Source organism: Plectropomus leopardus, chromosome 3 (assembly GCF_008729295.1).
Source record: "Plectropomus leopardus isolate mb chromosome 3, YSFRI_Pleo_2.0, whole genome shotgun sequence".
Classification (NCBI taxonomy): domain Eukaryota; kingdom Metazoa; phylum Chordata; class Actinopteri; order Perciformes; family Serranidae; genus Plectropomus; species Plectropomus leopardus.
In genome coordinates this window covers 29,049,603-29,074,033 of record NC_056465.1, presented here as the reverse complement: position 1 = coordinate 29,074,033, position 24,431 = coordinate 29,049,603, and the positions used below count along the sequence as shown (strand labels likewise).

The 24,431-nt window shown below is 40.6% G+C and overlaps 1 protein-coding gene across 1 annotated transcript in view; it reads right to left on the bottom strand.

Moving 5' to 3' along the window:
- The window catches only part of ncanb (neurocan b), a 226,318-nt gene that overhangs the window by 42,219 nt on the left and 159,668 nt on the right, over window positions 1–24,431 (bottom strand). Inside the window, exon 13 of the mRNA XM_042483584.1 lies at window positions 22,050–22,166. Coding sequence (XP_042339518.1) covers window positions 22,050–22,166 — 117 coding nt within the window. The remainder of the gene's footprint in view (window positions 1–22,049; window positions 22,167–24,431) is intronic.

The following is a 24,431-nucleotide window of genomic DNA, read 5'->3' as shown; positions in this document are numbered from 1 at the left end:
TTGTACTGGGGAGCGAGCCAAAGAGTTGCAGACACACACATACAAATGCAGTCACACAGACACACACACTGCCACCTGCTTAAGTTGGATGGGTCTCTCATTAAGCCAGTTGGGCAGAGTGGACATTGAGTGGGCTTTGAGTGGACAGGCCTGCTGCGCTTGGGCCCTGAACGCTCAGTTTGAGTCGGGGTGAGCTAGACACCGACAGACACTAAGGGACAGTGTGTTGTCACTGCCATATGGTGCACAGGGGTGACAATACAGTTTTAAGAAATATTTAGATTTAGCATGAACATGTAAGTCCAACATCCAGTCAAAAATGTTTAGCTCAGTGCTAGTCCACTTGGATGTGTAAGTGATTTGATGAAAGGGGATGTTTTCTCTGTTGTCAGGTAACATATGAGGTTGAGATGTGTATGTGTGGGTATCATTTTTTCACTAGTTTAGAAGCCAATCAGGGTCCAATATGCAATTTATACAAGTTTGACGTGGGAAGTTGTAATCCTCTAGTACACATAAAGCGAGAATGGACTTTTCAGTAAAGTAATGGTATGAGCAATGTTACACTATGTATAGTTAGTTAGTTAGTGGATTAGTTAGAATTACAAGACAGCATCGCAATACAAAGCATGTGTCATCTTCCAGTTTTACACATATCAGCAAAAAAGAAAAAGTATGCACAACTATGATGTCACTTGTGCCAGTTTTTCTTTTTTTTCACAGTCTCAAACTTAAAACTGTATAAGGGCCAAACCGTGACTTCCTTGACTTGCAAAATTAGCTGCCAGAAGTTATCCGTTTTTTCGGAAAATGCACTTGTGGCATGAGAGTGTGTGAAAAGTGTCAATTGCTTGTGTGACATCATTAGGGGAAGGAGGCACATGGTAAGGTGTAGAAAACAAAACAAAAAAATCTCATTTACATGGGAAACGAACACCAGACCCATCCAGCAGCCTTCCATCGCGCCATATAGGCACGCTCGTGCTCCTTATATTACATCGTTACAGGCAACGTTTCAACCTGGTGCCATCCTGCCGTGTTTCACGTGCACGTGTCAGGTTACGGGTTACGTTCGGCTGTGCACTAATGATATTGAGGCGGCAGGTGCCACCTGGCTGTCCGCTGGCGTAAAATAAAAAACGTTTCTGTCCAACCGTGTTCTTAGCTGACACCGCAAAAGGTGCCTTTTGGTGTCATGCACTTACGCCAAAAGCACTGACGGAGTTCGAAATGAAAGTGTGCAGAAGTGTCATGGACCTCTGCCGGCAAATAAAGCAAGAGCTTGTGACGCTTGCGGCATGGCGGGGGGGGCAAACATCATTCATGTGCACATACTGCCCACATCAGGAAAATTGAAAGTCTCTCTCTAACAGCGGTGGCAACTCAAATGCAGCCCGTGACTGTTAGAAAAAAACCCAAAACAAAACAGGTGAGGCATACACATGTAATCAAGACACAGATATTTAATGGAGGTTGAGGGAAATCGAAAGCCAACAGCCTGCCTCTAAGAAGAGGGATGAGAGGAGGATAGAGTTCCTCAGTGTTTATAAAGATGAAATCAAGCTGTGCAGTTTCACAGGACGCCAAGCGTGCTGCAGCGAGCTGCAGCGAGCACTACTTGCAGCAGTAGACTGACAACCAATCATTGGGCCTTGGCGTCTGGCAGCCCCTGTTCACCGTGAAGACGTGGGTGTGGTTTCATCTAAAGTGGATTGGAAAAACGATAAGACGCAGCCGGACGATGCTGTAGAGGTGTAAGATTGATAAAATCAAGAGTTTTTCATCTAAGTTTCGACTAAACATTAAGAAACTCTGACATGACACCCTGGACTATAAAGATTATAAACTCTACAATTTATGGTCGAAAGAAACTAATTATTCTTTACTTTCAGTGCTCAAGTTAGGGTTTTATGAAGAGCAACTTAACAGGCCATGAACACATAATTTTCTCAATTAACTTCTCACTATGACTCATTGGGTCCTACATCAACACAGACCTTATCTGCCAGAGTTTGAACACTTGTGGTTATTTTACAAAAAAGCTTTCTGTATTTCTGTGTTTTTGAGAGTTACACTCTTAATAAATAATGACCAAGAGTATCTTTAAAGTATGATTGTGGCTTACTTGAATATTAAATGTAATAGAGGAATACTGAAGATGTGAAACCAAGTATACAGGAGCTTTAACACCTACTAAAAAAGATGTTTTGCTGACCTCCAGCGAGTTTACACCCCATTTTGCTGCAGAGATGTAAAAGGACGGGTCAGTACACTGCCACATGTATTTAAACCTTTGAACCCTAAGCGAATTGCTGTGATTTCTTTCAAAAAATTTTTTTTTTAAAAGCTAGGGGAAAATGACTGGGGAAAACAGAAAGAAAAAAAACTAGGGGAAAAAAACTATATTTATAATTATTCATAATTACATGTTTACAATCATGTTACAGAGTTATTAAAATATTTTTAAGCACCTTTTCCAATTTTTTTAAACTTGCTTTTTCATTTGTAACAAATTTTCAAGTCATTTTCTTGTACTTTTTACTAATTTCTTGTTAATTTTGGGGTCATTTCTTCCCTTGTTTCATATTACTTTCTTCCCATGTTTTTGAAAGAAATCAAGCCAACATGCACAGATTTCAAAGGGTTAAAAGAATTACCCTTACACATTTTTAATTTTTTTTTGCACAGAGGAAGCCATTTTTAGTTCACTGATGACAGCCACAGTATGAAATCTCTGTATTCTTATCTGTTCTCCTCTTGCTTATTAAAATGAACTGAATGCCGTCTGACTTCTTTTGGTCATCTTTTTGATTGTGCAGCAGTGAGTTGTTTTGCAAATGTCCTATTCTCTCCTCCAAACACTCATAAATATTCACCCACTACATCAAATGAAAGGAAATGTCAAAGCAAGAAGCATTTGAGATATTTTTTACTTGGCATTTGTTGGCTTTGACACAAAAATAGCTACAATTTCCTCCGCACAAGACTTAAGAGGTTCTTTCTGAATGTGATTTTATGTGATTGTTGTTTCTGTGTTTCGACAGTGCAGTGCAGAGAACAAAAATGCTGGCTGCCCATTTCGAATGCCAAAACTACTACAGAAATCTATTGAAAAGGTCAAGATTGCAGTCATTTTCTTCGTCAACCTAATGACTGTTTGTGAGCGCTGGTTGAATTTAGGACTAAAGGTGACCTTTTTTGGAGCTATTTAACATTTGAGGGAAAAAAGGAGTGTGTCCCATTTTTGCAAAAAAGTGCAACTGCATTGGCAAATTGTGAATAAAATCTCACAAAAAAGTGCTTCATTGTGTGAAAAGATGAGGAGGACAGCAACAATAAACAAATTAATTGTTATGGGAGGAAAAAAAAGCATAAAATAGAATAAAATACATGTATTACAATTGTGTTGATTTGTTATTCAAGTGCACATGTACAGATACACACGCAGAAGGTGGACAGTAAGGAAATCTCATTATACATTATATATTATCTCTCTGCATGCACCAAATTTCTGCTGATGGCGAGCACAGGCATATGAAAGCCAGCCGGTTTATCCTAACAGACCTCGGACAAAAGCACATTTTTCTCTGTGGACTAAATGCCAGCCGCACAGATCAAACAGCAGTCTGATCAATTACACAGAAAACCTTTGAACCAGTAAATGCCACCTGAAGACTTCACATCTGACAGGCTGGCACGGAGGGCACGAGGGGACGACATTAATGCGACAGAGGAAGACTTTTTCTTGGAAAAAAAAAAACGCACATTCGTGGGGGCGCCCTCCCAATAACTCTATCAGTGACACACACCCATACAGACACACACTCTAGCAAACACACTGGGTGGCAGTCTGCCCCCTTATCGACCAACAGCAGTGACAGATCTGGTCACTCTTTCTACATTCGCTTAATTGCCTCCGAACCAGAGCCGACATTATGTAAAAATAAATTGACATGACATCCTGTAGAATTGAGGCTTTGAAATGGAAATGTTTGTCACACAAAGGTTTGCGCTGAAAGGCTCTTTGTGTTTGTCATCTTTCATTGTGCGAGACCCTGGATGATTGACTTCCTTTAGCTGGCTGAGGGGCATTGACATTTCCATGCCCTTCTACAAAGATGGATACCTTTCTATTGAACCGCCGCTCGTCCAAACAGCATGCCCACTCAATGGACCATGTTGCGTCGTGTCAATAACTATAACGCTGGTGTGTGCTGTGTGTGTACAGCGGCATTAATGAGCGTAAAATGTTTTTTTCGTGTTTGTGTTTAAATGAATGTATGTGTTTGTTTGTGTTAGGATTGTGTGTGTGTGTGTGTGTGTGTGTGTGTGTGTGAACAGCGCAGGAGAGAAAGTGTTTCTAAAGCACACTCATTGAATGTTTGTATTATTTTGTATGTGTTGGCACAGCACATTGTGTGTGTTTGCAGACTGGCTATCCACAGCTGCAAGCATAAACTTGATGTGTGAATGCCAAGTTGCCACAGAGAGAAAGTGGTGCTCCTGCCTCCCACTTCTGCACAGGTTACCTCCTCTCATTTCAAACTCTGTCACTTCCTAAAATATTTTCGTCCCTTTTGCCAACAACAACTTAAAGCTGCACTAATCAATAGTTTGTATTCCCAATGGATCAGATGAACATGTGTCATGTGAGGGGAGTCAGAGAATTATTACCTGACTCTGCAGTTCCCCTCAGCTCTATAAAGTGTTTTCACCTGTTTCAGCCCACTGTTTTGGCTCTCTGGACTGACACGTTAGTATTGTGATTGGTCGACTCTGTTTCTAGCAGCAGTAAACAAAACTTAACCGTTCCATGCCCAATACAAGCAGCAGACAGACAAAGTTACCGGCTAGCTGTGAACATAGTGGAGCATTCAGCCCCAAATATCAGACTTACATTCACCATATGGCTAAAAACACGAAGCCAAATGAATGCAAACGTTCCAGCTGACCTCCGACCTCGTTAGATGTTTGGTTGAATTGAGGTTGTGATGCACCCCAGAGTTACAGTAACAGTATGATGCTCTAATGTCACACAGCTAATTGGAGGTGACTTTAACAGGAGGAAACACAATAAAACATTTAACTTACTTCTGTTACTATTGTGAATTCTTCTTGTACAAGTTTATCCCGACATTCATGACAAGACAGCTACAGACTGTAAAATCTTTTAAACTACAAGTCTAGACAGCACTAAAGTCGGGACCATCAAACTGTACTGGAGCCAATAGCTCAGAACACTTTAGAAGCCATATTTGCACACGATTTACTTCGCACAACCTTTCCTTATAGCAGCTGAAATCTCCGTCTGTAACTGCCTTGTCCAAAGATACATTTCTTCTACTATCTCAGGAAAAAAAAGATGTTGGAGCAGCCGAGGTTTGGGTCTAATAGGTGCTAATTCGAAGCCTTTCACTTACAAATACCATCCATATGCTGTGCACTTTACATTGACTTAAAAGATATGAAATCGTGGTAATATGAGTTTCTAGCCCATAATAATTATAGGATTACTGTGAGGTAAGAAAAGAATTATGATGAGGATAATGTAGTCCATCCATATTATTCTTAAGCTCAGAGATACTAGAAAATGATCCTAGAACATGATTTGAATATAGTTTTTCAAAAGTGGTCATAAAAAAGAGAAGAAATCTTACAGATAATACAGTTTCACCATGCTGGATTTCCACTTTTGAGGAGCTGTTTAAAAATGTTAGCTGATATTTTTGTTTAGCAAATAGAGAGAATGGTTCGTAAACTATGATATGTACCGCATTATACATGCAGACAAAACCATAATATGATGGTTGGCAAAACAATCTCACTTCAAGGTCCATTTAGTAGCTGTTCGGCAACTTTTGATCATATCACAATGTTTATTAGCAGATGGAGTTTGCGTCGGCGTGAATGCTACAAAACAGCTACTAAATGGACCTTGAGGTGAAATTGTTTTGACAGCTGCTGTTTCCAAGTTTGAGACTGAACTCTCAGTCTCCACTTTTAAGGAAGAGAAATTCTCAAAGTGTTTGGAGAAAAATGGAAATTTGAACATCTATAATCCATGACAGATGGGTAATCTCCAGTGAAGATTATGTGATGTGATTTAAAACTTCACAACAGCTAACAAATGAAGTTTTCAAGGTTAAAAATGAACACTGGTGTCCAAAAACAACACAATTAACTTTGTTCAGTATTTACACGTTTAGTTAAGTTTGCTAAGTATATACAGTATGTTTAATGTAATATGTGATGCATGTATCTGAATATGACTGTACTAAGAGGTGGGAAGCTCCAGGCACCTTACATTTCAATCAAATTTTAATTAACCCTGTAAAACCTGGAGCGATATCACTTTCCTTCGGATACTTTTAGGTGCCTTTTAGGTAATTAAACCTTTCAACCCTGAACAAATTCCTGGGATTTCTTTCAAAAGACAAAGAACAACATGGCAATAAATGTTTCACAAATTGTTACAAATTAGCAGTTTTTGTTTTTTTTAAGCTAGGGAAGAAGAAACAAAGAAGGAAAGGAAAAACTATATTTACAATTTATTTTCATAATGACATATTCAAAATTCTGTTACAAAATTGTTATAATTTTTAAGCCCTTTTTCCAAGTTATTTCTATGTTTATTTACTTTATTTTTATTTATTTATTCATTTTCATGTACCTTTTACTAATTTCTTGCTAGTTATTGGGTCATTTATTCTTTTGTTGCTCATTGCCTTCCGTGTTTTTGAAAGAAATCAAGCCAATTTGCTGAAGTTTTAAAGGTAAAGAGGGAAACGAGAAATAGAACATGAAGAGAAAATGAAGAATTAACGTTGTGGGCAACAAAACATCCCACATCGATGCATTTTTAGAGCGATGTTATGCCGTGAGGTGCTGAAAATTAATCTGCTGCTATTTTATCTCACTGTAACAATTTCATAATACACAACAACATTCCATAACTTTCCAAAACTTTCAATGATTCTTACTAATACCATGACTTTTCCAGGCCTGGAAAAATGTTACTGTGGACTTCCATGACTTGTCCAGGTTTTCCATGACTATAGGAACCCTGTGTTCAAACAAACTACCCCTGGCTGAATTGATAAAAGTTGTCTGAATATCTATAATCTGAATATAATAAATATAACATCTGAATCAAACCACATCGATCAGGTTTAAAACAACGACTTCTAGTTTATGTTTATGCAAATTGAGCCACACACACACACACACACACACACACACACACACACACACACACACACACACACACACACACACACACACACACACACACAGCCAATTCCAAGTACAGATACGGTCACTGATCATTAAGTTGGTTGAAAAGATGCAGATAATAGTGAACTCGTCACTATTTTGTCTATCAAGACATAATCTTTCAAGAGAAAACCAGAGTGCATTTAAGAATCGATTTTCCCCCACAACCAACTGTACCTGTATCTGTGAGCACTTGTGTGTATTGGTGTGAATAGATGTGTGAAGTTTTTGTGTCTCTGTGTGGTTGTGTGTTTATGTGTGTGTCTGCGCTTGCTGTATACTGTAGAGTCTCAGGCCTTCAGCTGTGTTTGGGTGCGGGTGGATTACAAAGGGATCAGGATCAGCAGGGAGAAGAGGAAACAGACAGACTACACAGCAGCTCTGGTACAGCCCAAGGCTCTGCGCTGCTCTCCAGAGAGCTCAGTGCAACGCTGATCAACCTATCAGAGGATCCGGCGTCTGGAGAAAACTCCTTCATCCTGGGGTTTTCTGGTGAAAATAGAGAAAGTGTTTCATCCCTTTTACTTGGCGTTAAGATGTTAGGATGAGCAGAGATACGCTACCTCACCACTAGCCCCAGACGCAATTACATCTTGGAGCCTTGGCGATGCACTGAGAGCCACGCGTAGGCAATGATCCAAATCGTCTGGGTTTACCAGATTTTCTTGTGCATCGAGGGGAAGCGAGCAAAGTGAGCCTTAAACCTGCCTTGTAGACATTTCCAAAAAAATCACACGACAACATGAAACAAAAAAACAGCAAAAACATTCATCTTAATTCATGTATTGTGATGCGGATTGTGCTTGCGTCCATGACGTGTGTGTGTGTGTGTCTGTGTGTGTGCCAACAGTGTGTTTCAGACAGGTCCTCGCTTTGGTTGACAGCGCTTCTGCAACATTCATAACAGCCTGGGAAAATGTAATGAGGTAAAGTGTCACAACATCTCTCATCGCTCTGGTAGCCCTCAGTTCTGACAGTCTGACTCCACTCACTGACGCTATGTGTGTGTGTGTGTGTGTGTGTGTGTGTGTGTGTGTGTGTGTGTGTGTGTGTGTGTGTGTTCACTGGCTCCATCTTCAGTGTCTGTTTATATTTTGTGTGGGAGGGGGCCAGTGGCCAGGAAAAAGAAGCCAGGGACACGAGAAGCCAAGCAAGCTGCCACAGTGCCAACAGTATCATACAGCCTCAATCTCTATTTCTGTCTCCTCGCAGAAGGAGAGAGGAGGAAACCGGAGATAGCGCAGGACTTTAAAATAACAGGAAATAAAGAATAGATCCTGCATTTTAAACTTGCCCTCTTTTTTTTTTTTTACTCTCCCTTCATTTCTCCTCTTTATTCTTCCCTCCACAGTCATTTCCTCCTCCTTCCTTCGCAGCCTTTCATACTTCTTTTTCATTAGTCACTTCCGAGTCTCTTCACCTTCTATTTTCACTCGCTCCCTCTGGAGATCTCTAAATGGCAAGTTTATCCTCCTGTGCCCCTTGGGTCTTACCGGGCTAATTTCCTTTGAGTCAGGAGGGTTTACAGGTGTCCCTTTAGGGCTCCTGGTGTTAGCGGCGGCAGCGTCCCTCTGGGCCACGCAGGGTTTGGCCTGTTCCCTGACAACTTTATCTGCCCGAGACACCCAGAGTGTGATCATTAACACACCTCACCTCGGCTTAAAGCAGCTACACCTCTATCTAAAATGGACTGCACATGCTGTTACGTTCCACCGTTCCTCCTTTTTCCCTTTCTTTATTCCATTTTGGCTTCCTCAGACTTCCTCACTTTCTTCCTCCTTTTACCTCCCATCCTCTCCATTACCTTTTCTTCTCTGCTTCCTTTCCTTATCTCTCGGTCCTTATTTCTGTGAGCGTGCACACTTAAAAAATACAATAACTCTTAAAGTAGAGCAGTTCCCCAGAGGGGTGAATGACAGGCTATTCTCTGCCTCCTGTCGCTATTTCTGACATACTTAAAGAGGAAATAGTAGAGTGGAATTATCTATTTTTTCCTTAGTGCTGTCAGAATCAATTAATCACTGACAGTGAAATTATATAAGGATGTGTTTCTGAGTACAGGGAGCTCTGAAGTTGAATCTTTAAATCTATTTCTGAAAGGAAATGGCTCATGAACAACACAAACGGCCTCGGGTAAATCTTAAGGAAGAGTTATTTACTGTTTTTCAGCTAATTTGTGTTTGACAGTCGATCATACTCGCGCCCGGTCAACAACTTGATCCTCATCTTTGCTCCGTCTCATTCTCTTTCATGCTTTCTTGCTTCATCGCTCTCTGTCTCATTTTTGTCTCCTGCTATTTTATTTTCTGAATTTCTGGCCCGCTACCATGGAGATAAGGGAAGAAATAAACCTTTGTAGTGCTGTATTAGGTCACTGTAGTGAGTGCTGTATGTGTACATGTGGGTGTATAGACTGTATACATGTGGTCATCCATCTGTGAGGGTCTATACGTACTCACAAAGATAGAAAGATGAGACATCCAGCAAAACTGAAAACATCTAGCCAAGTCTTAAAAAGGATCTCATAGTTGTAAGACTTAAAAATTTTATTGTGTTTTTATAACTAATAGTGCTATTTTGATTTCAATTGCAATAATTTACCAGCAGTCATATTTGACTACATTATATTAGTCAATTTAAGTTAGTAACAAGCAAAATTACAGTTATCTTGTCATTACATGCATTCTACAACATATTCTGAGAAAATATGTTTATTTATTTATTTATTTATTTATTTTTTCAAATAAAGGTGCAGCAAAGCTCACATTTATACAGATATTACATTAGTGGTATAATTAAATCTCAAGGTGCAGGGGGGAGGAAGGGCTGAGGTTTGGGGACCTCAGAATTGCATTTGCAGATGATGTGGTTCTTTTGGCTTCCTCACACTGTGAATACCAGCATGCACTGGGGTAGGGCTGAGCAATTAATTGCATTTTATTTTAGGGTTAGACTACTACTGCTACTCACAATTTTTTAAAACAAAATAAATAAGATTGCAATAAAACAATTCTACGCTGCACGACGAGTCTACCGATGTCACACCTATTTTGTCTTTTATTTTGTAAAATCAAGCGCATAACTACAGTATATGCGGTTGTGCTCAGCCCGTGCACCCAAAGGCCAAATCTAAGTTTCAGCATGAGTTGAAGACAGTGTCATAACACACACCGCCTCTCCGGCTGTTTTTAAACTCTGGTGTCTCATGTTGGTTTCAGAGTGCGTGTATAGCGAGACAGAGCGTGAGCGACAGAAGGGCGAGAGCTAACGTGTGTGTTTGTGCCGGTACTGGAGACAATGACGCTGCAGCGACTGCGCTGCTGATATGAAACGCAGCAGCGCAGTGAGTGAACAGTTGAGGCAGTTTGTCAGTGAATATTGAAAAATTGGAGAAAAGTCCATCTGCTGGTCTCTTCTGAGTAAGGGAAACAATTATTGGTCCCAACTCAAAATGTATTTTGCTGTTATACGCTCTATACTGCTGCACATGTAAAATTATATTAGTTGGGTTAGGCTTCATTCATTATGTGAATGTGAACAAACTACAATCATTTGCAAGATGTGTTACACGGTCATGGCTGCACCATAAAGCTTTCATTGTTTTTCAGTTCAGTTGTATTTAATGTTAAAAGCGTTAAAGTCAAACATCAGAGTTAATGTTCAATAAATGCACAATGATCTTGAAACCAAAGTGTGAAGTGGCTGGGAGGAGAGTCAGCATCTCCAAGTCTAAGGCCTTGGTTCTCTGCTGGCCCTCTGAGTTGGGAGAAAGTTACTGCCCCAAGCAATTTAGTTCAAGTATACAATCACAATAATGGTGGCCCATATAAAATAGAACATGTATAAATGGAAAGCATTTAATTATGGTCTTCTATTATGGATTTTTTTTTTTGTTGCATGATAGTTCGCCAACTATTAAGCCTTTTCGCAACTGCAGACCAGATTTCACTGCACATTTGTTTTGCGTATCAGGGTGTAACTTCTCTTCTATTGAACCTCCTTAGGGGTCTGGCACATTGTTTACATCCATATTTGCTAGCTAGCAGTCTTCTTCTTCACTGCCTTTGTTGACAGATTGCTACATTTGTTGCTGTATTATCACCATCAACTGTTAATCAGTGGAACAGCGTAAAATGGCATGATGTGCATCATATTTTATTGCATATGTGATGCAAACGAAATATGGACCCACTCATGAAAGCTCTGCTAGCGCTACTAGTGTTCATAAAATCAACAGAGTGCCTTTTAAGGTCCACAGAACCGTTCGACCACATGTGTGCATTGCTGCATGAATGCATGTGTTCATGTTTTTTTCTGCGTCTGCACTCTCATATGTGTATAGCATTATGTGATCCATATTCATACTTGATGATATAACTTTGTGCCCCAGTGTGCAAGTGTTTGTGTATCTGTATGTGTGTGTTGTTGTTGTGTGAGTGTTTCTGGAACACTGATAAGACCCCCCTGTGTAAAACCCAGTTCCCGGTCTTCATGGGAAATCAATTTGTCCCGCTTTCTACGTGGCCAGCCTTTATATGCTTCACTTCCTCCTACAGCTGTCACCCAGTGTATACAGAGTCACTGCCTCTATCCATCCAGCACAATACACACACACACGCACGCACACACAAACACGCACACATGCTGAGTTAAACCAAAGACATATCAGACACATACATGCATATTCATTTACTGTAACAAACGACTAAATTACAAAGAGGAGTGGTAAGGATGAGGTACCTCAAGGTGGCAAGTGTGTCAATGTGTGTATGGAAGTGTGTGTATGTGTGTGTGTGTGTGTGTGTATTGAACAGAGAGAGGGAGAGGAGAGAGGAGATAGAGAGATAGATGGAGAGAGAGAGAGAGAGAGAGAGCGAGAGAGAGCGAGAGAGAGAGAGAGAGAGAGAGAGAGAGAGAGAGAGAGAGAGAGAGAGAGAGAGAGAGGTGAGTCCTGGCAACTTTGCCAGCAGCTCATTAATCTGCAGGTGTGTTTATACCAGAGAGATACTGCATGCACTCACACACACACACACACACACACCACACACACACACACACACACACACACACACACACACACACACACACACACACACACACACACACTGCAGCTCATTCTCATTCATCTCTGCACCCTGTATGTCCTTTGTTTCTCATTGTCCTGAGGAGTTTGGAGAGGAAGGAGTGTCCACGCTGATTGAAAACTGGGCAATTACGCTGTCCACCCGTCTCTTATATAGTGTGAACAGAGTTTAACAGCACACTCGTACACACCTGCAGGTGCTTGAGGTTGTATTTATTTGAGGCTGTATCTGTGTGCTTTCATGTGTCTGTGTTTGGTGCTGAATTTCTGTGTCAGATTATGACTGCATTTGGGTGTATTAACCAGTGTCGTGTGTGTTTGTGTGTCTCTTAATGTGTGTATGACTGCTTTTGTGAATGCATCAATTTATGTACCAGAACATGAGTCAGCTGCAGACTGAGGAGCTTCAATCAGGCACTCCTGGCAGCATTAGCGGCACTGGGGTATGACTATGGGTGGTGGTATAGCTGCAGCGGTGGTGGAGGGCACAGCCAATCATAATGCTGATTGAGGAACCCGATGGCGTGGATGAATTAATGAGGCGTGTGGATACGGGCTGAGCCAGCCAATCATAACCCTATAAGAGCTCCTCAGCTGCCGACAAACTGTGACAAACTGCTGGTCATCAATCACGCCAAAGACACATTCTCCGCCATTTGCACACTCGCTGTCCCATCCAGCCTCAAGCGCAGTTCATCTGAGTCACTGTGCTGAGTCATATGTTGTTTTGTCATTGTCAGTCTGCTTTAGTTGTCTAGAAAAATAGAATATTTCTACAAATTAAAAGAAATTAGTAGATTTAGAAAATCTTTTTTTTTTAAATAGGGAAAAATATATTTTTTAAAATAATTGTCAAAATTATGTATCTAAAATTATGCTACAGAATTATTGTAATTTTTAAGTACCTTTTCTGAGTCATTTTTCTTGTTTTTTTTATTTTTATTTTTTACACAGTGCCCCCATAACCCCGCCTCCTCTCACATGGTCTTCTTGCCATTTATCTTATTTGCTTGATAGCATATAGTCTTTTGCAGCACGGTTTTGTTTTCTACAGTTTCCTTATTGCATTTTGAATGTGTGACAATCTCAGAAACTTTTGAGCATGTGAAGTACCTCAACAACGGTGTTTGTGTTAATGTAAAAATCTTAAATTATTGTTAATGCTTACTATTTTCCAATAGTAAGAACAGTCCTAACTAATAAAGGAAGAGTTACTGCCATGTTATAGCCTTGTTATATTTATCCTTTCATACAAATCTTAAATTAAATGCCCTCAATGCCAAATTTGCCCCATAGTATCAAAAATGGTATTGGATATGGATATGTTTCAACTCTTGGCATGGAAGAGAGTAAGTGCAATTTTTCCAGATTCTTAAACCACTTCAGCTGCCGGCATATCAGCTGAAAAGTAGAAGAAGGTAGAAAGAAGGTAGAAGGTAGATCCAGTTACCGATACATTACTAGAAAAACTATATTTTAAGTTAAGGGTGTTGCATGCTAATGAGATTTACAGGGGGTGTTGTTTTTCAGTACAGTCTTTGGTACAAAAGCACAAAGGTGCACACTGACACCGAACCTCCTGAAGGTGTTTTGCTGTGAAAACAGAGTATTTTTTTCGTGTAAATACCATAATTTCCATACTCAGTATTTAAGCCTATTATCATCGTCTGTTCCATATGTGAGCAATCAAACTGCTCATCGTTCTATGAATCACCGTTTTCTGATGGTGCATTCTGTCACCCCCCCGGCCAGCATCGGATCCAACATTGCAGGAAAAGTAGAAGCCAAGAAATAGCAGTAAAACTCAACAACGTATTGACGTAAGCACTAGAACTTGGAGGATTTGGAGCCAAACACATAAATCCATTCCATCATTAATGAAGGACTGAATGGGGTGTCCTGGGGGGAGCAGCATGGCAGTGCCGACCCTTTCCATCTGTCTTCCTCTACATACCCTTGCAACTCACCGAGAACCTATCTATCTGCAGCTTTCTTTCTTTCTTTCCTTCTTGCCCACACTTTTGTTACACTTCTAGCTATAAGTCAACTTTATTGCAAACACCACCTCCAGCTCTGAGCATTTCACTTTCTGCTTCAATTCATTTGGGGAGTCAGCTGACAAGTATCTCAACTGCCTGTGTGTATCTATAATTAAAAAAAAACACACCACTATCCTCATCCACAGCACGTCCTTTTCCATTCCCTCCTCCTTGACCTTATCGCTCAGATCTGTGGTCACACTGGTAAGGGTGGGTTAGGGGCCGGCGATATTAATAGCCTCAACCTCATGAATCTTTCAAGCTCAATCATATGAGCTGATGCGAGAGGAGTAGGTCTCAGAGGATGAATTAGTTAATACAGAAGCCCAGCAGGGGCGTTTTTCTTGGCCTCTTTAAACATGAGTTATGCATTAGCTCTTCATGTGGTCTTGGGTACATATTGGTTTTATATAAGATGGGCCCAAACAGGTGTGTGTGTGAGAGAGAGAAATAAAAAAGAAAAGAAAAAAGAGAATATATTTTGTGCACACCCTTGTGAGCATATTTGGCAGTTCGAGTATGCAGGTGAGTGAACGCGTGAGCTTGAATAAGTTTCATTTTATGCATGAATACAGAGACATTTCTGTATGAATAATTGTATTGGCCTTTGACAGGGAAATTTGGAGCAAGAGAGAGAAAGAGACGGAAGCACGGAGCCAGAGAGGGAAAGGGTAGGATAGGTGAGGGGTTGCAGGAGCGAGAGAGGAAATGTGGCAGCAAAATGAAATGTGTTATGTGGGAGAAATGCTGGGGGGCTACAGGTTTGTTTTCACCTCAATCTCTGCACTGTGGAACAATTTCAATACTGTAGATCTTGCCAAAGAGAAATGTGCTGGAGGAGTTAGAGAGAGGGAGGAGAGGAGGGCAGGAAGATGGACAGAACAGGAAAGAAATTTGAGTAAAAATCATAAAAGGGAGACAAAAGAAAATTACAATAAAGGAATAATGGAGGATTGATAAAAGAGAGAGTGAGAAGAAGGGTGGATACACTATAAAATGTGACAAGTTGATTTTTCTTTAAATAATCTTAGAAATCGATTGCCTTGAAGAAGGAAACTAAATGTAAGTATCAAGTTTAATTTATGTTTACTTTATGTTAGGGCTGTCAAATGATGAATTATTTTAATCACAATGAATTGCAGAACTTCTACAGTTAACTGTCATGATTTTTGATTGTTCATTTTCCATTATGACAAGGTGAAGAAATTCTTACCAGATTGTCTTGATTAAGAATCAAATGACAGGAAAAAAATCCTCCGGAGTAGCATGAAGTGGGTATGTCTGTAAAGGGGAGACTCATGGGTACCCACAGAACCCATTTTCACTCAGATATCTCGAGGTCAGAGGTCAATGGAGCCCTGTGAAATGACAGTGACATTTTTCCATCGCCAAAATTTAGACTATCTTTGGGGCATTGTTCTGCCCCTTTACTCAGAAGCTAGCTTGACATGCTATTCCTCAGGTCTTCTAGTTTTATAAGATGCCAGTATCATCACTCTTAAACCTCTTAAAGTAGTCTAGTTCACCCTCTAAAGACAGTAATGTCGGCCGGCAATTAATGCGATTTTAATTATGGACCTTGATTGCATCATGATTAACGCCTTAATGCAGAGAGTCCTACTTCATATCTAAATGCTATGTTTACTTGAAATTTATCTGTATTTAATTTATTTTGTGAACTTGTCAGGTTTTACAGTGTAAAAGAGTGGAAGACGGAGTCAGAGGAATAAATGTAAGGAAAGGAAAAGTCACATTTGATAAAAATGTACGGGGAGAGAGTGAGGGAGGAAGTGGGAGAGAAAACTCAGATCTAATCACCATGATTGGAAATGAGGGCGGAGAGTTTTGGGAGGTGCAATAATAATAATAATAATGAAAAAATGCATCAGGTGTGCCTCCTGTCGAGCAGAAAACCAACTCGAGGACATTGCTGTGTGCACTGATAGAGGATGTTGCTATTCAATTTATTTTGCTGAAATTGACCTGGGAGCTCTTCAAAAACACCTGTGAATCTGACTGAATGCTGCTGCAGGTTTTTCAGTGTAGGTGTGTTTCTCCACCTGCACTCCAGTAGTTGTTTCTGACTGATTTGCTTGAGGAGATGAGGAGGTATAAAGCAGAAATGGCTGATAAAGGCTGAGAAAGATGAGTGAGTCTGCCGCTCAGGTACAGTTATGTCCTGTAATTTAACATGCAAACGATGGAGAAAATGGAGGAGGGGAATCCACACAGGGCCATGAGAAAGATGGATGGAGAGGAAGAGGGACAGGGGTCGAAAGACAGGATGAGGGAATAGTGCGATCAGAGTAATTTCCTCCTTTTAAGAGGATCATTTACCGTTTTGACCCCCTCAAGACATTCTGTATTCAAAATCCAAAAATCACACTTCAGCAGCAAGAGATTGTGATTCTGTCGTGAAAAGCCGCGTAGAAAACATAGCTTTTTTGACTCTATTTGTCGGTTAATCCAGATGCATACAAAATGCTCGCAGCTGCTTGAAATGATTTACCTGCCTGCTCTCTTCCTTTCTCCTGGCTGACTGATGGGCTGATTGAGGTCTTTCTGAAGAACAAACAGCAGTCGAGCAGAAATGATTTCCCTAACTCCTGCCCCACTTAGAATTACAGTGATTTGCTGACCCGTCTTCAGCAATAGACTGAGACAGGTTAATGCGTTTCCTCTACAACAAACCACATTTGAACTAAACAGAAATAGCTGCTGCTGTCAACAAGAATGAGATTTCATCTTCGAGATCTGCAGAGGAAAACAAAACGGACACAATATAAATGTAAAACAAGGACGCAGATGAACCTTTAAAACAACTCACTCAATGCTAGCGACCTCATCAATCTATTTCTGGGCTCTTAAATCTCAACAAACTGAAATGTACTTTTTAACCTCGTTATATAAGGTTACTAAGGGAAATGAGTGGGTATAAAGAACTTTAGAGAACAATACTGTCAAGGGTCCATATCAGCTTCATTTATATTATTGTGCTCAAATAAATAAATAAACCAAGCTAAAATTATTTTTGCTGACTGTACGGAAATGTTATCAGTGATACTTTTGACTATGTCACCGTCTTGATTTATCTCCAGTCTTTGTTACTGGCTCTGGACACCCACACAGGAATTACATGACATACCCAAACTGTGCAGTAACATCAACGATGATGTTGAAAGTAGCAGAAGAGGAAAAATGCTCAAGTACAAGACAAAAATAGCAAGGCACAAACGAGGTCTGCGCACTGCTGGAGACAGTAGGCTGGTTGCAATTGTTAATTTTAAATCCGGAAAAAACACCACTGACCTGGTATTTAGATTTAGACTAAGGTGCTGGAGTTGAATTGTTATCAACAGTGAAAAAAGCACATCTGCCGGTTCAAATGCGTGCAAAAATCAAGCTTTCACAAGCTTTCGGTCAGGGACCAGAAAATAAAAAGCTTGCCTTGACGAAGGTCTCTGACTGAGACATGATTTTTACACAGATTTGAGTGTGCAGATGTGCTTTTTTTTCCACTGTTGAAATTGTGAATATAAAATACGCCTGAAGGAAACAGGTTCATTTCGAAAAAAAAGTGTTTACACTTGCATGAGGTGGTATTTCAGGCAATTTGAAAAGCCATATTTTGCAAAACGGCGATGGAAAGACTTTCATCGCTTTTACAGCTGACATGATGTATAACAAAGAGTCACAAGACGTTCTAAAGAACATGGTGTGGTATGTGTCGACGGAAGAGGAGACCAAGATCAGCAGGTGCTTCAAGAGCTGTTATTCATCGCGTAACTCTTCAAAAGTTGACCGGATCATCCAGACATTTTGAATCCACAATTCCACTGTGAAATCGAGGATTATCACCTCCCAGAAATCCTACATACGTAACTACTCCAACATATAGGGGGCTTGCCTTCCATTATTGCTTGCTTAACACAACAAGTAGCATCTGATTGGAAATAATGAAAGCTAGTGTGATGGCTGCAACAGAAATAAGCCTGCTAATGTTTTGAACATCCATCACCATCACGGCAGAGTAGAGGTCGAATAACATTACTCAATGTAAACGCAGTCATCTTGCAATTGCGTTTCATCAACATTTCAAAAATATCACTTAAGTTTTGCACAAATATATGTGGAAAACCCACCTAATGTTGCCAGAGCAGCAAGACAGAAAGACACATCACTGCTCACCTGCTTTTTTGCGTAAACCACAAGAAGCATTGCAGACGTTAGGCCTGAAATATTCTGCTATTTTATCTCGACATAATCAGAGGAAGAGTAGAAACCTCCAGCGCAGAGGTGCACTTTGTTTACATCTCTGTTTTGGGCCATATTTTATTCTCTCATATCTGTGAACAAATGTTCATTCCAGCTGTGGGGAAGAAGAATATAATTCATTATTGTATCTCAACACATGGCCATCAAACTGACAGGCTGTGTTGTGGCTCATTAATCACTTATACTGCTGCAGGATGCAGACTTAACCAAACAGTCCTGCTGATCAATCGAAAACAATAACCTACGCTTAGATGTTTAATAAGCGTGCTACACATTATAGTCTGCGTGTCTTTACTGAGAGCTCTGAATCAATTTAGATTAAGTCGGGAATTTAGATAAAGTGAAGGACTTTCTAAAGATGAGGATCTAGTGGAGCTGGAGTGCTACCACTGAGATGGCCGTGGCTCCTCTCTCTTCCCTAAACTCATAAATATTAACTACAGACCCACAGTGGAAACACAGGCCATCAATAATGCAGCTCTCAAAAACGCTTCTTCCCAAATAATTGCAGCTACAAGCCAAGTCCTAGAGACAGCCTCTAAGGTGCGTTGCAGCTGTGGTGCCTCATTTTGCCTAAATAATCATTTCAGGTCGAGAGCAGAAGCAGAGCAGGAGATATTGGTTTATATGTTTCTCAATAGGCTATAATGGGGCTGTGGTGGATGTATCTAAACTGGTTTGAAACCAAAAGAGAGAGCGAACGACCTTCAGTGAGTTGGTTAACCATGAATGATGAACTGAAGGACACAAGCTGCGGATGTGAACTGCAACACAAAAATTAAAGCCCACTTCCCTTACAGCCTAATTCCTCCACAACAGCAATGTGTTAAGTTGGTAAAATTGTGGTCAAGCATTTGCTGTAATAGGCAATTAACCTTTTTGCCTTTGGCCGTAATTAATATCAAAAACATCAGATATGCAGCTGTTTGGCAACATAATCAACATCACAACACTTTGGTAACACTAGGAAAGGCAATTAAACACTCCTGGGAGAAGAAAGCCGAAGGACAGACACGCAGAAGTAATCAGTAAAAAAGGAAATATTTAATGAATGTGCTTTCCTCCCGACATTTAGGCTAAGATGTCATAATTTATTTGAATTGTTTCTACAAATAAAAAAACATTAAGTTTTGTCTCATTTAATAACAAATCAAATTGACTGCAGCATATCATTACAAACTGCATGTGTGTTTAATTCAGGCAGTTAACATGCATTTGTCACAAATTATTGATCCAACGCAAGATTGTTGATTGATTTCCAATGGTGTTTATGCACAGGCACACCTAAACGCTGCATAATATGTACTTCTGGGTATAAGAACTAAAGGTTATTGATAATCAGACCCAAGACAATATGCCTTACATAACCTCTGACCTCTGATCTATGACCTTTTTCCATAAGTCACGACCCTTTAAACCTTAGCTATTGTATTTGTATGCATGAATATTGAACATGCGGAGTTGGAGAAGTCGGATTAGCAGGAGGTTTAAGGTGCTTGGCGCTTGTTTCTAATTCAGGAAGTCCAGGAAAATAAATTCTGATGGTGTGTCTGTTATGGATGCAATGATTGTGAAATTCTGGGCTGATACTGATGTTAAAAATAACAATAATGTGGCCGATAGCCGATGCTGATATTTTGTTGCAGCCTTTTTACCTTATATAATATCTCATAATTCCCTCTCTAACGTAAATAGCTGGGAAACATCAACACATTTCTTTTTCAAACAACTGTATTCATTCAAGCTTTTACACCAAAAAACTTTAATAAGATTACATTGGAACGCATGAGAGTGTTATGATTTACCATCATTTAATACAGATTTTTATTGAATCGAACTTGAACGCACCATAACGTAACTCAATGCAACCACTGTCAGCTGTAGTTGCGGCCACCAGCTGCCTACAGCTAATATTAACTAGCTCTCCTCTGGCCCTTTCATCACTGATTTTCACAACATAGCCGTATCAATGAAACAATAGGATGTGCAGATAGTGAGTTTACTGGGTCCTTTTGTTCCAAGAAAGGTCTGTTCGTAACAAACACATTTACTATTTTTCTTGGCCGATGGGTACTCGTCATCTCGTCACACAGCATTGAGATCTCAGAGCCCATTTGCAAAACAGTCATTGTATTTTTCTTATACCTGCTCACTAATATAAGTTTTTGGCCTTTAGCCCTGCTTTCTCGCTGGCACAAAACAGAAAAAAACAGAAAAATATCAGACACAGCCATCAGTGAATGCTATCTTATTTGCTGATAGATACCAATGATAGCCAACAAGGCGATTAATGGCCGATACCAATGTTCAGCAGATAAATCAGTGTATCCCTAACATCTGTCTGATGACTCTTTTAACTTAAGCTTCACAGTACTTTTACTCAAATAAACTATTTGATCATAAAATCAGGACTGGCCTTTGATTTACTCCAAGGCCTTAATAGACACAGCAAGTGGAGCTCAGTGCTCAAAACAAGCTTTGGAGAAAAGGCAAGAAGCAAGAAAAGCCTTGAAAGCCATAAATGTAAGACTAGAGTTTTAATTGCCAACATTACACCACAAAAAGAGTGCTGCCTCTGAATTCAATCTAATATTTACTACGGTTCAACCCAGGGTCCTTTGGCCCGGACCCAGAATCAATGTGCCAGACTGAACGCCATCGACTTAAACTTTGGACCAACTGTGATGTGTTACAGCTCACTCTAACTGAATGAGGTTCGTGTTGCTGAACGTCTACAAGTCTGCTTTGATATTTTCTGCCAAAGCCACATCTATTTCTTCTTGTCTTTATTTCCCTGTTTTCCCTCAACACTTTAATCAGCTGCTCCATCCCTCACTGATCCTGATCAGGGCTCCTCTGTGGCTCATATGTCCATGCATGTCTCTTTCTCTCCCTCTCTCTCTCTGTTACACACACACACACAAATACAATCATTTTCTGACAGCCACATTCTCCCACCACACAGCTGAGAGGAGAGATGAGCTGCCAAGTACAAGCTAAAAAAACACACGATTATACACACACATCTGAGTGCCTGTAGCACATTTAGCAAACCTCTGTCACAACTGGCTGACCTGCAGAATATGGATATTCCCTGTTCACTTTCACTCAGGGATCCTGATCCAAAACTACCGGACCTGACAGGACAGCCCCCCCTTCCTTTGCGTGCATTTTGTGAATCCTGTTTGGAAACAAACCCCACTTTGGGAAACTCATCTGTGTTTTCCTCCTGTACTCCCTGCACAGTGGAGTACATCTGGTAAATGTTATGCCAACATATGCCTGTCTCTCTTTCCCGTATGCCACAGTGACACAGCATCTGCCTGCAGCTGCTGACCTCTGAGGTCTCCCCGCTCAGCCCCGACCGGGCAGTGACTCACCGATCTCGCAGCTCTCTCCAGAGAAGCCCTGAGGACAGTAGCAGCTATAGCCATCACCTTCCTGCAGGCAGCTCCCTCCGTGGAGACAGGGGTTGGTCTGGCATGGGTTGTTCTCCACTGTAAAGACAGACAGAGACAGATGTGGATTTATAATTCATTTTCTACAGAGAAAGAGCATTACGAAAGTGCCTCGAATGTTGACAAACTATAACAGGCAGTGAGCCAGCATAATGCTACTGTCATTATCCTGGCTGAGCCCATCCTCTCGCTCCTCTCTGACACAGACAGAGAAAGAGTCGAGTGGGCAGACGATACGTAGACTCGACCCGATCTCTGTGACTTTCTGCAAGGTGACGGATTGGCTGTTGTTGTGTCTGTCGTGCCCCTGTTTATCATGACTGATGCTCGCCAGGCGAAGGACAATGTGCTGAGTCGACCCCCTCCTATCGTTCTCCTGTCTCTCATCCCAGGTCCTACTGATGAGCCAAGGTCCTCATAAATTAGCTGATCATCGCCCGGTCATGCATACTGGCGCGGGCACCTATTTTTATGGCACATTATTGCGTTGCAGAGGAGGTAATAAACACATTTTACGTTGCGGGGCTATAACTCTATGCTGCTTCATGGGAAACATTTTGGTGGGTGAATGACGGAGATTGAGGAGATTAGGTCGTAATTATTGCTCTTATATTTTAGGATGGGACGCAGGGAGGAGAAGAATTTGACAAGGACGGTTAAAGCGCAGAGCGGGCGTCAGGATTTTTTTATTCTGTGTGCAAAGAAGGACTGTGGGGAACTGGTGAGACTAAGTGTCTTTTTATTATCCAATCCTGATAGGACTGCAGCCCCTGACACAATCTGTCAGGCCATCTAATACACTGCATCTTCTCCATTATAACAGCCAGACTCACATAATGATGTATGAGCAGAGAGATGCTGTGCAGAACACATAATGCAGCTCCCCTGAAAGTCTGGAAAAACTGTTATTTGTATGTGTCAGTGTGTTTATGCATATGTGGGCAGGCATATGTGTGTGATTTTTTGATGTTTTTCAGACCCTGACTCATTGCATGTCGGTGAGATATACAGTAACGTGAGTGTGTGTTCAATTTCCGGTGAAACGGGGTGATAGACTTCCCCCGCTGCAGAGAGGCTGCTGTTGATACACGGGGCAAAGGAGATGATGGAAAGGCTGCCTTTGAAAATACATAAAAGTGATTCGCTGAATGAGAAAAACCATTAGAGACAGGCTCGTTTCTTAAATCAACAGCAGAGAGAAAAAAAACAACACTGTACGTGATTTGAAAACATACATTGCTTAAAGGTTAATTATATACTCATAGAGATGGTAAAAAAAGTGCTGAGCAGTGAATGACATGGAACATAAAAAAATGAAAACACACAGGATATGGTCAATGTGTGTGCCTGGTTATGTCAAAAAAAGTCAGGTAATGGAGGAGAGGAAATAAAGAAAATAGGTGAATGAAAGGGGCTGTGTGAGTCATTATCGAACCATCCGTCCTTCCATCGGTGGATAATACCAGTGTACATGTAACACACTGAGACCTTTAGTTTGAGTTTGAGTGAGTCAGCACAGAGTCAATAATGTCTCACACTGCAACCATCCAACAGCAGAAATACATCATGAGATATATATTATGAGATATATATTCTTGTAGTAAATCAATGATAAATGATCAGTGTCAGGAAGCAGCAATGCTACAAGCAGTACCACTAAAACTATGTTAGCATCCAGAGGAAAGGGAAATTCTAAATACAATCTCCTTTTAGTCCAGCCTATTTCTCCCAGACATAACTGAGCTCAATTTAACATCAATAAGAGATGTTTATCATTTTCTCATACTTAAATTCAGCTCCTGAAAAACAGCCTTCCTCTTGTCTCAGCCTGATCCTAATTTAAGATCTCAAAATGTTCTTTTTCTCTCTCTCTCTCTGCAGTAATCTTTATTTGTCTGCAATAATCAGCTCTTCAGATAACAGTAAGATCCAAAAGAAAACTTGAACAAGTCTCAACTCTGTATTGTATCTGTTCTCAGAGTTGAGAAATCTCTGAGAAACCTATAAGCACACGAAAAAAAAAAAACTCCTGCTGATTTATTCTTTTGCTCCTAATTTCTCCTAAGGACAGGTTTAGCAATCTTCAAGTGAAAAATAATGAGCTCTGGGAGCTCTTTAACCTCCGAGCAGAGGACGAGATCAGCCGCCATATAACAGAGAAGGTAAATGATTGTGACTGACATGTTTGCTGCCGACGGATATATTATATGTCACATTACAGGGGGACACTTGTTTTTTAAACACCATGCCTGTCATGCCTCTTTTGATTGTGGGATGCCGCGTTGCAGTGTATAATCACACACT